The 14,906-nt window shown below is 24.8% G+C and overlaps 2 protein-coding genes across 2 annotated transcripts; both read left to right on the top strand.

Annotated features, from left to right (window-relative positions):
* The first annotated feature begins 330 nt into the window (after positions 1-330).
* On the top strand, positions 331-1,170 carry LOC145843235 (uncharacterized). Its single transcript, XM_082950697.1, has 3 exons — positions 331-498; positions 614-776; positions 1,072-1,170. Exons 1-3 carry the CDS (start codon positions 331-333, stop codon positions 1,140-1,142), a joined length of 402 nt encoding a protein of 133 aa, XP_082806823.1. The 3' UTR covers positions 1,143-1,170.
* Positions 1,171-1,406: 236 nt separating this feature from the next.
* On the top strand, positions 1,407-8,056 carry LOC145843233 (uncharacterized). The gene is made up of 8 exons (XM_082950695.1): positions 1,407-1,733; positions 2,650-3,706; positions 5,598-5,766; positions 5,933-6,019; positions 6,485-6,726; positions 7,055-7,252; positions 7,365-7,459; positions 7,929-8,056. The coding sequence occupies exons 1-8, from the start codon at positions 1,525-1,527 to the stop codon at positions 7,993-7,995; spliced, it is 2,124 nt and encodes a 707-aa protein (XP_082806821.1). The 5' UTR covers positions 1,407-1,524; the 3' UTR covers positions 7,996-8,056.
* Positions 8,057-14,906: the final 6,850 nt, after the last annotated feature.

The raw sequence follows: 14,906 nt of genomic DNA, 5'->3' as shown, positions 1-14,906 counted from the left end.
TAGTTTTATAGATAAAGTGGTTTACAGATCACTACTATGTCTGCCTGGAGAGTTCTGATTAGGATTTTTTTTAAATTTTATCTCAAATTTTTTGGATGGTCATGTGGTGCTATCTGGCATTTTGTATAAGATTTGTGGGAAGCCACGAAGAACGTTAACAATCAATCTTAATTAATTTTACTTCATTTTAGTATATTTTTTTTTATATAGTTTTAGATTTGTTGTTAAAAGCATTTCCCCTCAGCTACAAAAAGCTGAAATTATTAAACAATTGTTTCAACAGGAAGTATAGATATACTTTTTTTATAAAATTGAAACCTTAATACTAAAATGGGAAACCGAACGAGCCGAACAAGATCAATAGCTTCTGATAAAAGGGACGATGCGATTTTTATTTTCAAAATATCAGAAGACCCCAGCTTGTCAGAAAAACTGAAGACTGTTGAGATACCAGAAGTTTTTACACCGTTGAAAAAGTTTTTAAGGCATCAGTTGCAAGTTGGTATAAATGTGTATCTTGGTTCAATATAATTGTTTTTTTTTTACATTTTTCTTAAAGAATACTTTTTATATCTATTAATAAAATTTAGCTTTGAACTACTTTTTATTAAAGGTAAAAATTGAGCATCTTCAAAACGAAGGGAGTATTTACAAGATGGTGGAATTGGTTCTTCATAATGGATCATGTGGTCGTTTGTTACCTGGATGGAGTGAAGCACTTCTGAGATCTTTAGAAGAAAACAATTTAAAAGAAGTTGCTCAAGCAGTTAAACCTAGTAAGTTAATACGTTCCAGTTTTATCAAATGTAACTAAATATTTTTAAAATCCTAGACATGAAGGTACAATTTTAATGTTTTTAGTAACAAATTTAAAAGTAAAAAACAGTAAGTTTAGGATAAGTTACTTGTATGACGTATCAAAAACTTAGTTTTATTATCTTAGATTATTTAAGTAAAATATTATTAGTTTATGATCGTTTAGCAATTTTTTATATATTCAGAAGGAACATTTTAGCATAAAAAATTAACAATAACATTGGTTCTATTATATAAAAAAAAGTTTTATTACAGATTTTAATGATATTTCAAACTACAACGAAAAAGATGGGCTCTACGGTAAAGATTTTTTTTTAATCTTTTAAGACACTTTTTTAGGCTTTCGAAAAAAATATTTTAATAAAGTTTTAGTGTCTTAAAATTAAACAAAAATTAAAAAAATAAACCAATATATTAGTAGCAATATTTTTTTAATTTAGATTTTTTTTTATGTATAATAACAATTCATTATGGTTTCTAAAAATAAACAGTTTTCTTTAAATGCTTTAAAACTCGTCTTACGAAGTTTAATTTTAATTGAATGCTGTTTTGTTGCATAAAATTTAGAAATACTATAAGTAATAATTTATTACTTAAAAAATTACCATTTAAACAAACTAAAATACTATTAAATAAATAAAATAAATAAGATAAATAAAATAAATAACAGAAACATGCCTGATTCTCAAAATCAAAGATGTACTTTTGATGAAATGTGGAATTCTTGCTGATCCGATGGGAATAAAAGACACTGAAGAGATGAATCGAAATGTGCCAGTGGTTCACCCTGTGTTGAAAGTGAGTGAAGATCACTTTAGAAGGAATACAGCATTTGTTGATGGAAGGTATCGTGTTCTTGATGAACAAAGAGAAATTTACAAACATGCTCCTGTAGTTTATTTTGATGACGTTGTCGGGTTAGTTTTGTTTGGTAGTAATACATTTACTTTAAAAAAATAAAACAAGCTTTTTTGTCAGTAAATAAATCACTTAAAGTTATAAGCTTTGAATTTAAAGTATATTTAGTTGCTTTGATGATAAAGTTGGGTTAGGTTTTTTCTCTTTATTATATTTAAGTTAAAGATAAATATTTAATTTACTTATAAAAACAATTTGTTTTGTAAAAATTAGAGGTATAAACTTAAAGTTTTAAGTTAATAAAACTACTTAAATTACATTGCTATTTAAACTATTTATTTATTCAGTTTACTCTTTTGTATTAAAAACCCCTTTAACGAGATACACATGATTTTTCGTAGTTTAATTTTATTTTATATAGTCATTTTGACGAACTTTCAATTTTTATTAGTCATTACTAATAATAAAACTGTGCAAAAAACAAAAATAAAATTAATGCTAAAAACTAAGTATGTAAAACAAATTTACTAACTGGATATACAAAATTTTACTTTATAGATTATACAGTAAATTGAGATAACAAGACTTAAAGTAAATTTAGTAAACAAAAACTTATAAACAGTAGTATCATTACAATAACATTTGCTCAGTTTTAATGTTGATAATAGCTAATGTACAGTCGAAAAGTTTTCTAAGTTACACAAGAAAAACTCTGAAAGAATCATGTGTACATTTTTGAAGTGGCTTTTAAAATAGGATTTAAAAGTTTATTTATGCCTTAGCGTATTTTATTATAAACTTTTGTGTAAAATTTTGCCATGGTGTGCAATAAGTCTAATAAACTAAGCCCTACAAGTTTTTTGTTAATAAATTTTCATGAACATAGAAAAAAAAATGCTTGAAAATCTCAATTAGAACTTTACTTTAGTTTTGTAACAGAGTGTGTGGTTAACAAAAATTTTACTCAAAATTTAGGTTGATACAAGTTCAGAATCAACAGTCTACTAATTCAATATTCAGACAGTTCAGTAGACGCTTAGGTTACAGTAAAGAAACTAAAAGTAATTATAAACGACTAAGAACCAACCCAAACCAATACATCTTGCTCATTGGTCCAGCTGGTGCAGGAAAAACCACCCTAAGCAAACGTTGTGTTCAATCCACTTTTAATTGCAACCGATACGCTTTATTCATTCCTCTTATGATTGTTGATCCTCGACAGCCGATTGATCTAAAGTATTTCATATTAGAATTAGGAGTAAGATACTTTTCAAGTGATCTTACTTTTAGTGAATATCAAACAGATGAAGCACTTGCCTGGTTATTATCCAACCAACACAAAGTAACTCTTGTGTTGGACGGATTGGACCAGGCAAGGTTTGAGATAACTTGCATTGAAGATATTTCGATTGTAGACGTTCATAAGAAGTATTTACCTTCAGAACTGTTGTTTCTAATTCTTTCACGAAAAATGTTACCTGGAGTGAGACTTATTTTAACTTCAAGACCTCATTCTGTTTTAAACTTTAGTGAATTAATCCAGCCCGATTCTGTATTGTATCTTGACGATTTGTCTGAATCTAATATGAAGGTACTGATGTCTTTTTATATCCAAACAGGAGATGTTGAGCAAATAATTTCAAAACTTCAAGAAAAGTCTCCGAGAGTCCAACAACTTATTTACTGTCCACTTTTTCTACGGCTGTTTGCTATGCTTGTCAATTTATCTGGTCTTGATGAAGTTAGGAAAACAATAAGGTCAACTGCAAGTCTTTTTGATGAGCTTCTTAGAAGGCTTCAGGATTGTGCACACAATGCAGGAGAGATTGAAGACACAAATGTCATGAGTAAGATCATGGAACTAGCTTACAAAAAGACCATGCAAGGATCGGTTGTCATTGATCAAAATGATTTGACTAGTTTGAGAATTGATCCCAATGAAATCCAGGATCTCGCTTTAGGAGTTCATGGAGATTCAAACTCAGCCTTAGTTGGTCCAAGCTTGTTCTATTTCGCTCATCAGAGCATACAGGTTATTTTTGTTTTTACAAAACATATATCTTAGTTAAAGTTTTATTAAGTGATAAAAGCTTTTTACGTTTTCATAGTTAGTAGAGATTTTTAATTTTTAGTTAATTTAAAACTTATATGTTTATAATTTATATTGAATATTTGTAAAAAAATTACATTAAACTGTTCTAACGTGTTAAAAAGAAAAATTTAGTTATAGTTAACTCTAAACAACTGATAGGTATAATTAATAAAGCTAAGGCTTAATCGGTCAAAAAAAACGCAAAAAACACAAGTATATTTAAAGTCTCAAAAACTGATTAAGTTTTGCTATTTGATAGATTTTTTATTTTTATTTTACATCATTAAATTAAAATTATTTTATACTAGTAACTGTTTATTATAAATATTTAACGTTTAAACTAGTAATTGATTTTAAACACATCTTTTAAAAACTAAATAATGATTTTATGAATATTTTTTGTATTGTTCAAAGGTTTTAACATTTCAGTCACTTTTCGCAAATCTACGCACTCTCGTTTAGTTACGTATTTTAGACTACTCAAAAAATACACAATTTTGAATAATCCTTAGTATTCTAAATATGTTGTATTAATTAAAATGATAAAATATTATTTTTTTTAATAAGTTTAAATGATAAACTAGATTTACATTTGTTTATACTTATGTTTATTGACGGTCAAATAAACATTTATTTGTGTGCCAGTGTAGCATAAGCTTAAATAGTTAAAAACGGTTTTTATTAAAGTTCTGCTAGAAAAATATTGACTCACAATAATTAAAGCTAACAGCAATATAAATAGTTTTCTAAAGAAAAGGCTCAAAAGAAACTTTTAGCAGAATACGGTAATGATGTTAAATAAAACCAAGAATAAACATTACACAAATTTTTCTCTTATACCATATAAGACAGCTTTAGTCTTAAGTGCGCAAGGAAAAAAATATGTGCATATAAAAAGTTTTTATCAAAACTTTTCACATATATGTACATCTTGAATGAAAACTATAGTAACGTTCTCTCGTTTATTTTCAAATTTCGCTTTGGACACAATGTGCGTGGAATTGTGAGAGGCGACTAAATACTAAATGTTTAGATAACTAATTAAAAACGCCATACAAATTAAGCGTCGAAAAAGTAAATAATGAGTCTAGTAACAAAATTATGCTCATAAACAAAAAACAAACTTTTGTTTACTAAATACTTTAGATACTTATATTTTTGTATAAATAAATATATGTGGTAGATAGTTATTAATACTTACGTTACGTTTCAAAACGTTTCATAATTTAAAGAGCATATAAAAAAATTAAAACTTTTATATACTTTGTATTGTTTAGGAATGTTGATGATAAAAAACAAAATATTTAGTTTCTACTAAGAATTTAGAAAACCTTTTTTTAAATTTATATTGAAGAAATATAAACTGAAAATTTTGCTTATATTTCTATGTACAGGTTGTTAAGCACTAATATAATCAAATGCTGTGCTATTTTTTATTAAATATTAAGCTTTAAGTTACAAAACTAAACAAAATTTAATAAACTAACTTAAAAACTACTTAATTATGGCAAAAATTAGTTTAAATTTTAAATTAGAAACAAAAAAACCTCTAAAAACTATTAAGTTTTTTATTAAGCAACATAAAGGTCTTACAAAAACTTGTTTTACTTTTATACAAATAAGTATATGATTCAAAAAAAATTCCTGTAGTTCTTTTATAAAACGACTTGATCTTATTGATACGATTTTTGGGTGTTTTACTACTATATAAATGAATCGAAAATTAAATTTTATGTCTTCAATTAAAAAAAAAATAGTAGAATTTAAAAACTGAATTAGCTTTTAAATTATTTCTAAACACTGTTTGTTACAAAAAGCACATTTCAAACAGGAATATTTAACAAGCCGACACGCTTGGTTGAAACTAGACTTCACAAGTTTCTGTGACTTTTTACAAGAAATTTTTCCTGAACTCAATCAATATGACCGACCAATTGGAAGAGACAATTTTGCAACTGTGCGTATGTTCACAGTTTCATTACTGAATGTTCTAGTATTTGGTTAGTTTTTACTTATTTTCTTAAATTCGTTTAACTCTTAGGATTACATTTAAGTTTATGTTGTGTATTTATTCAGTCTAAAGTTTTCAATACACAGAGTTTAATGTGCTTCTTTGTTTGTATAAATTTATACTTTAGTTTCAAAACCAAAATATTTTTTTTTTAGATAATGATGAACTGATAAGAAAGAAAACAAAATTTATTAAAAAATCAGCAGAACATATCATCAGTTGTCATAGAAACGATACTTATTGTTAGTAAATTAGTTTCAAAATTAATCTAACAGTAACTTCATAAAATACGTATAAAAGAGATTTAGTTTATCCATAGCTCGTAATTTTCAGAATGTACAATAAAACTGATGTTAGATAATTAAATTATTTGATTGTGTACTTTAAACTTATTCCTACATGTTTAAATTTTATTTATTAAATTTGTTATATGAAAATGTCTAACCATTTGTTTTTCTACATAATGTTATCGTACTAGTATATAAAGCATTTTATTTAAATTATATTGCTATTTGTTTAAGAAGTGTTATTTGACATTAAAACTAGTAATTTACTAAAACTTCTCAAAACCAACGTTGTTAAACTTTTTGTTTAAATTAAAAAATTAATAATTTATATTTTATTTGAAATAACACAAATTTTGTTATTAAAGCTAAATAAAACACAAACATACTTTGTAACAAACCAACAAAAATAAATTACTACAGCTGAACATAAAAGAGTAATCAGAAACGATTACAATGAAATTTGCGATCGCAACATTTTAAATGAGTTGAAGTCAGTTTTAAGAAACCACAATTTTGATATTTATATCCACAACACAACGTTTACAACCGACGTATTGTTTATAAGAAACTTTGTAACTCAAATAAAAAAGTTGCTTTTACCTTTAATGAATACAATCAATCTAAGGAGGGTGATAAGAACTTTATCAACATCACATGTTAAAGTTTGTTTTAATATTAGTTAAATGAATTTTGACCAACTTATTTTTTTTATAATATTGTTTAGATAATTTCATATTACTGAAGTTTATTTTGTTCTTTAAGTTATTTTAATGTTATAAATAAATATCGAACCACATTTTTGAAACATTTATTTATTTTTATCGTTTTGGCAAAATACATTTCATTAAGATTTGGTATTGTGTTAATTAAGATAACAAGAATATAAATAACATTTAAGACATTTTGTTTTGTATCTAGCTAAAGCTATTAGTAAATACATAACATGAATTTGAAAGCTTTATCAAAGTAAAGTTATAAATACTTAAAAAGGTTGAATTGTTGAGTATGTCTCGTCCTCTAAATTGTGATGAGGAAATTATTTCATTGTTAATCAACTCCATCAATGTAATTCAAATTGAAAAGATTCGTATCAAGTTGCCTGGTAACGATGAAACAAATTTAAGAACTTGCAGAAAATTTGATGAGAAAATTTTAAACTTCCAAACAAACAACATCGCTTCTGATGATGTTAGTTTTTATTTTAATTAGTTTTAACTCAAGTTAGTAAAATGTTGTAATTTGTGTTATTAATTGTTATAAATTATTTTCAAATGTAAAAAGTTTTTAATTTTCATAACAGGAAGTTGAAATCGAAATAGTATATTGGGATTCTTATTTTCGAACCTTATTTGTAGCAAAATTAAAAAGAGGACAACCACCAGTGTTTACTAACCGGTTAGTTGTTTATTTAAATCAAGTTTGTTTTGTTGCATCAAATTATTTACAAAAACTTTTTTGTCTTATAGATAAGTAATTACAATATTACACTTATCTTCAGTCATTTCAGTTTATAAAAAAGTATTTTGATGTATAATTTGAAAGCTACGTAGTTATTTAGCGTTGTTACTCTTTTTTTCTTTTTTCAAATATATACTTGTTAACTTATAAATTGTTATTACTGTGCATTAATTGTTACTATCATTTTTATTATAATTATTCAATTGAAGTTTTTTTTAAATGTTTGCACATTTGTACCTTAATAGCGTCGTAGTTAAGTTTTATACTTAAACTGTTAAAAGAATTTTTTTATTGATAGAATTCTGTTTTTAAAAATAAAAGCACCTTAAAAATTACATCACGTTTACATTTTACGATTGCTTCAAATCAACAGCTTTTTAATTACTAACTCAAAATTTTTCAACAGTGATTATCTCACAAGACCAGAAGATTCTGATCAAACATCATCAGATGACTCAAGTGTTACATCATAAGAATAGTTCAACCATCAAACAAGAAAGTAAGTAATATAAACAATTAATTTCTTAATTTTGCAGTTTTTTTAAATTAATATAGTGATTTTTTTTAACAATTTTTCTGAAATTAGCAGATAGATATAAAGCTTGTATTTGAAATATATTTGCTTAAAACTGCTTCTATTATTACATGTTTACTTTCAAACTTTTTTATTATCAGTTAAATGTATATGAGCTCCATAGTTGTTTGTTTACATTACGAAAAATATCTTATTATTTTAAATTATTTATGAAAAAACTATGTTTCATTCAATACATTATTAATGGAAAAAAATATCTTTAAAACCAATAATAAAAGCTTCTATACACAGTTCTAATTCTTCTTAAAAGAAAAAAAAAATGTTTTTTTTTATTGTATAGTTTTAACATTTTTTGGTACTAAAAGATTAAAAAATTAGTATCTGTTTTGTAATCAATATAAACTATGTAAGCATAGTGTTTTTAACCTGTCAATTTTTGACGAAAAAATTAAATAAAAAACACTGTTTTAGAATTGTTTGTATTTACTCTTTTACAAATATTTAGTTTGTGTACGATTTACTCGTGAAATTTTTTTTTACAGAAACTGAATTTTACAACTTTAAACTTTTTATTTCGAGATAAATTAATATTCAATATAGAGTTTATTTTAAGACAATATAAAAATAAATATTGATTGTTTTCCTTTTGGAAAAAAAAAAACTTTAGTTTTTTATACTCTCTTACTGAATATTGTTGTTCTGTTTTTATTAATCTGAATATACTAAGAACTTAAGTTTTATAAATGAAATTAAATTTTTTTACAACCAACATTTTAATAACACTTTTTAGTTCTTTGTTTAATATGTTTATTTATGTTGTATACTTAATAAACTAAAAAAGTCATTTGTACATACATTGGTTTGTTTAAATTGTATAAAAATATACTTTTTTTGGGAGGTACGACTTAAGTATATTTATAATGTTTTGAGTAAATATTTGCTAAACCCCAATTTAACTGGTGATAAATCAAAAGATATAATTCAAAACTAAGATACATTGAATCAGTAAATATAGGGGTCGGCTAACTGCGGCCCTTAAAGTCAAAATATATAACGCAAGAGGTACTTTCAATTAAAAATAAGCTTTTTAAAAACTATAAAGATAAATTCTATGTATAAATATTTAAAATAAGCATCTTAATTAAATAAGTTTATCTTAACAGTACTCTTTTATTGTTTATTTGGTCATAACTTTAGTTTAAAGTTGCACTTTTGTAGTGTTTACTACAATGTTTTTCTAGTAACTGTGGATCTAAAAACTTTTTCCTAAGAAGAACGTTTTGAGAAAAACGTATTTTGGCTTGCAAGTTACGAAAGGCTGCCGACTCTGAGTAAACATTAAAATATATTTTGACGTAATACAGCCAATTCTTACTGATGATTTAGTTACACTGTTTTCTAAAATAAAATAATTTACAACATCTTGCTATATGTTTCGGGTTTAGCTAAATGTTTAATGTTCCGTAAATAACAAGTTTAACTAGTATTAACAAACTTATAAAATAGCAAATTTCATTCAGTTTAGTTGCTGTCGTATTACTCATGACACCTGCTAGTGGATATAAAATATTTAGGTGTAAAAAATTTAGAATGTTTAATAAACATTCGTCCATTGTTATAAGCTGTAAGTTGACGATAAAAAGTATCGAAAAATTCGTTAATGATTTTGCAAGCGACTTTACTACTAACTCACTGAGAAATAAAAAAATATTTAACTCACCAAGTTGACCGTAAGTATTTTTGTATTTTTAATGACAATTAAACGCAATTTTTTTACACTTAATCTATGATTCAGGATGTCGTACAAAACATTAGGTACCTAACCTATCGCTTACTGGTAGCATCCTTATTTTATTAGCCGTAAATAGGTTAGTTTGACACCGATGTTATACTAGGGAACGGGTTACAAATATTAACAAAAGAGCTTTTGTTTAATGAGTACAACGTTTTAATCAAAAAAGTTCTTAATTAGAAGAGTTTGAGCTCTCGTGCAAAAGTGACTTGCAAAAGTGACGCTTTATGGAAAATTTTGTGACCGTTCCCTAGTATAACATTGGGGTTAAACTAATTTTTCATTGTTTATCTAATTAAAATACTACCAGTAACTTCTAGGTTAATTACAAAATTTTTGGAATAACATCATTTTACTTAAACTAAATGTAAATAAAATTCGTTTCAATCTGTAAAAAGTGTAAAATTAGATGCACTTAACTTAAAATTTAAGTAATTTTATACTTTTAAGTAAAAGACTTATATTCATTTAACTGCTTAAAAAAGTACACAACTAATAGTATTATATTTTAGTAGTAGTAACTATTAGCGAATTACTATCAACATAATCATAAAAGTGTTCTAGAAAATAAATAGCATTAATAAAACTAAATATTTTTTACCAGTTAATGTTTGTATTAAGAATGTTTGCAAAAAGAGCTATTATAAGTTTTATAAATTCTTTCCAAACAGCTCATATATTAATAAAAATAAACAAAATGTGTACAAACTATAATGGCAATGAAAATTAATATAAAGATATACTTACTAAAATGTCAATAAAAAGCACTGTTTAAAATATAAGTATTTTTGATTTAAACTTTAATAAGAATTAATTAAACAAAGAATCTAACTTACAGTTGACAATCTGAAAAGAAAATCAGTAGTGAGCAATTAAAAAACGTTTGTAAAAAGTTTGGTGTGTTGTAGACAAAATAATTTTTAGATAAACGGTACGACTGATAAAAAAACTAAATTAAAACTTATACGAGATAGATTAGTAAAAACAGTTTGCGAATTTCTAACTTTTTCCAGTATAAATGGCTCGGGAGTTACAAAAGGTTGTTGACCCTGAGTAAACAATAAAACTATTTTGACGTAATAGAACCATTTCTTACTAATTTTTAAGATACTTTGTTTTAAAAAACAAAATAACTTACAACAACTTGCTATATGTCAAGGGTTTAGCAAGTTGTTTAATGTTCTGTGAGTAGTTTTTTATGATAAATGTTAAGCTTTTTAAATAGTTTGAACAAGTATATGAAAAAGTTAATTAATTCATTTAGTTGCTATGGTATTACTCTTGACATTTGATAGCGGATAAAATAAAACAAAAACTTTAAAAATAAGAATGCTTGATAAACTTTAGTTTAGGGACTACTTACGGCTAGCGGGCAGGATACGAAAGAGTTGAAAAGACCGGCCCGCGAGTGAAGTGACCGGCCTAACAAGGTCAGTATTACAAAATTTGTATAAAACTTCATATCATATTTTTGCAAACGAAACGTAATAGTTAGACTTAAAAAAAAAATTACAAATATATTTCATTTTAATTTACGTGTAGTTATAAAAACATAGTTTTGTACTAATGTTTGTTTTGTAAACCTTAATTGGAACATCCTTTTGTCAAATTAACCAAAGTAAAGTTTTAAAGTTTGACAATACCCTTAAAGAAAATTTCAAAATTTAAATAGCTGAAAATATTCATGTTAAATTTAACAAGTCAAAGTTTGTCCCGAGTAATTTTTAGTATTTAAATTATTGTATTTATAAAAAATATATTAGTTCTGCCCAGGGTTATAACAAATATAGAAGTCTTCGTACTTAATGAACATTAACTTAAAATGTCATACTTGAGAAATTTTTGTAAATTAAATGGCTTCGAAATAATAATTTACCAGACCCACAAAATTCGTATCTGGCCGAATTCAAATCGTTTTTTAAAGCTAGTATAATAATAATTTTTACTTACCTACTGGCAAGATCCGGATCTAAAAAGGGATTATCCGGGTGGATCTGTATACTGGACCTGGTAGACTAATAATTCAAGATGATCCGGTCTGCCAAGGACGCCGATTTAAAACGTTACCCACCCCTACCCTAGTCATTGTTATAAGTTTGAAATTAATGATAAAAAGTATCAGTAATATTTTCAAAAAATTTTTCAAGCGACAGTTTTGCACGAACCTACTCTTTTGTAATCAAAATAGATACAACCTCTAAACGAGTAAGCAAACTATTGTTTCGTTTATCGAAAAATTTTGCTTCACACAAAATTTTTTTAATTTTTAAATTTTCTTAATTAGAATAGTCAAAGCTTGTGCAAAAATGACGCTTCAAGCAAAAGTTACGCTTCGTGCAAAATTTTTTGACCTGTTTTGTAGGTGCATTTGTGACTCGTCTCTAGTATAAAATTGGTGTTAATCTAAACTTTTTATGGCTTATAAAATTAGTATTCTACCAGTAAAAACTAGGTAAAGTATACAATATTTTGTACAAAACCTTTAAACATAAGTTAAAAAACAGGTGGGGATACTGGAGTTTTTAAATACCAATTCAATAAGAAACACATTTTAAGTTTAAAATTTATTCGCATGACAACGTTTCGACTGTATTACTTAAAATTGTGTAAACTTTGTTGTTTATCGCTAATTTTTAGTTGTTTTTGCACAGTATTTTGTTGATAATGACTAATTGGAAATTCTAAACGTCGTCATGCGAATAAATTTTAAACTTAGAATGTGTTTCTTATTGAATTGGTATCTAAACATAAATTAATTTTAAAAACATACTGTGTTTCAATGTAATAAAATGTTTATTAAACATTATTTAATGAACAGTATAAAAAATTTAAAATTATACTGTGCTAAAGTGTCACTCCGTGCTAAAGTGATGACCCGCGCTAAATTGATGCTGTGCATTTTTGACACCTACCCCGTTAAGTAGTTTTAAAAGCTGTTAAAAAACTGTCTTTGTAAAAGATAACTAACTAAGTTTATGAATTTTTCAGGTTGTAGTGTAAAGATAGTCCATAAAAACAGAAATGTTTTGATCTTGTAGCTATTTATAGTTATTAGATTGGATGCAGTCGATGTAAATGTTAGTAAAAAGAAAAGTATTAAAAAATTCTTCTTATATTAATTTTACTTTAAATTAAATAGTTTGTTTAAAATAAATAGATTACCGGAAACTTAAAGTAAAAGTTGTACCAGAAACAAGCTTGAAAAAGTAGCCAGATTATTGCATCGTATAGACTATATAAACTTGTTTGTGAAAAAATCGATCATTTTATTAAACTTGCTCGTATGTTCAAAACTGGTGAGTAAACTATTATTAAAATAAAAACCATAAAAATTTTGATAAAATTGAGTTATCTATGAGACTTTTTGTAAAAAAGACCATTTTCTTACAAAATTTAAAAAACTTAATTTTAATTTTCGTAATGAATTGCCATGAACGTACTCTGCCATAACTTTTTTTTTATATTTTTAGTTTAATTTAAATATGTATTCATTTAATTAAAGTAGTATTTTATAAACTTACTTTAGAAGCACTGCTCTGGAAAATAAAAAAAATACTTTAAAAGTTATTAATATTTTTATAAATAAGTTCTTTAGCGATTGAAAATTCTATTTGATGAGATTTATAAAAAAAAAGTAAAGTCATGCTGTGTTTTACAAAAACAGTTGAATAATATTATTAGTTTTAAAACAAATAACAACTGTAAACTATTTAATTTACTTTAGGTAAAAAGTAAGCTGAGTAACTTAAATACTTCTATCGTAACGTAAATTACCCATAAATCTTACTAACTTCTAAGTGAGCTTGTAAACCTTATAATACTTTAAGTTTATATTTTGGCAAAAGAAATATCACATCGTAAATAGTTATCAAATTTAATTTTCAATATTTTTACAGTAAAAGTATACCTTTTTTTACCGTTGCCAATTTTTTTATTTTATAACTTTAACTGTACAGCTGTTGTGTTATTATTAAATGTTTTATTAATTGTTAAAACTTATATGTACTTAGTTATAAATATGAACAAGTTTTGTTAAAAAACTTCATAGTTTTTTCGTTAATAAGTAAATTATTTTTCTATCAAAGGTATTCTAAAACTAAACACAAGTTTTTTTAATTTTCAATTTAGAATAATAATTAAAAGGAAGAATTTAATATATAACTTTCGATACTTTTAATTTTTTTATTAAATGCCTTATTTACTCTTATAAATCATTTTAATCTGTATTTTTTGTTAAAAAAGTACTAATATAGATACTACCAGTTTGTTTTGAAAAATTACTTTGATAGCAAAAAGTAAGTTAATTAAGGATTATAATTAAAAAAAAATTTTTACTTGTTAATATTATCGTTAATTTTTAAAGTAATGACTAATGAATATTGTTTAGTCTACATAATACAGTTTTGTAGCAGTTTTATAATTTTACTTTTTAATCGTTAAAAAACTATTTTGAGACAAATTCATTAACTCTGATATTATTTTTGCGCAAATACGAGTTTTCAAAAGAATGAAGATTTAATAAGATCGCTTAATTTGATTTTATAAACCTTTTAAGACCATTTTTGTTCCGATAAAATGTTCCAATTCTATCAGCTTATTTTAGTGAATCTAACTTTACACTTGTTACTTTATAACTTAATGACATATTTTAAATGTGTTATTCGACCTAATGTTTGCTTAAGTATAGTTTATCAACTTATTTTAATTTAAAATAGCTGAATATTTTGTTTATATATTTAAAAATAAAAAAATTATTAGAAAATATTAAGCTACATTTTTCAATTATGTCTTTAAAATATCAGATTTCTGGAAAAAAAACAAAATTATCTACAGATAAAACAAAAACATCACAAATCTTTAAAAAATGAAACTTATTAGCTTTGTAAGGTCAATACTTTCAAAAAAAAAATATCTTAATATTTATTATTTTAGTATTTTAGATGTTTTATACTATGTGTTATTTTTATTACAATATTATTAACAATCGATTTTTTTATTTACTTTTATTGTTGATTTTCATTGTATAATATTGCTTAATAAAATAACTTTGTAAGTTT

The sequence above is a fragment of the Thalia democratica genome, chromosome 8 (assembly GCF_965202585.1).
Source record: "Thalia democratica chromosome 8, ktThaDemo2.hap1.1, whole genome shotgun sequence".
Taxonomy (NCBI): Eukaryota; Metazoa; Chordata; class Thaliacea; order Salpida; family Salpidae; genus Thalia; species Thalia democratica.
The sequence above is the reverse complement of the archived record's forward strand: the minus strand, read 5'-3'. Positions and strand labels throughout refer to the sequence as shown.

Bases quoted from the DNA above. Each gene is read 5' to 3' on its own strand.
- LOC145843233 (XM_082950695.1), top strand. From the start codon at position 1,525: ATGAAATGTGGAATTCTTGCTGATCCGATGGGAATAAAAGACACTGAA. The intron at 1,734-2,649 runs GTTAGTTTTGTT...CTCAAAATTTAG, and splicing joins TATTTTGATGACGTTGTCGG to GTTGATACAAGTTCAGAATC. The intron at 3,707-5,597 runs GTTATTTTTGTT...CATTTCAAACAG, and splicing joins TCGCTCATCAGAGCATACAG to GAATATTTAACAAGCCGACA.
- LOC145843235 (XM_082950697.1), top strand. From the start codon at position 331: ATGGGAAACCGAACGAGCCGAACAAGATCAATAGCTTCTGATAAAAGG. The intron at 499-613 runs GTTGGTATAAAT...TTTTTATTAAAG, and splicing joins TTTTAAGGCATCAGTTGCAA to GTAAAAATTGAGCATCTTCA. The intron at 777-1,071 runs GTAAGTTAATAC...GTTTTATTACAG, and splicing joins TGCTCAAGCAGTTAAACCTA to ATTTTAATGATATTTCAAAC.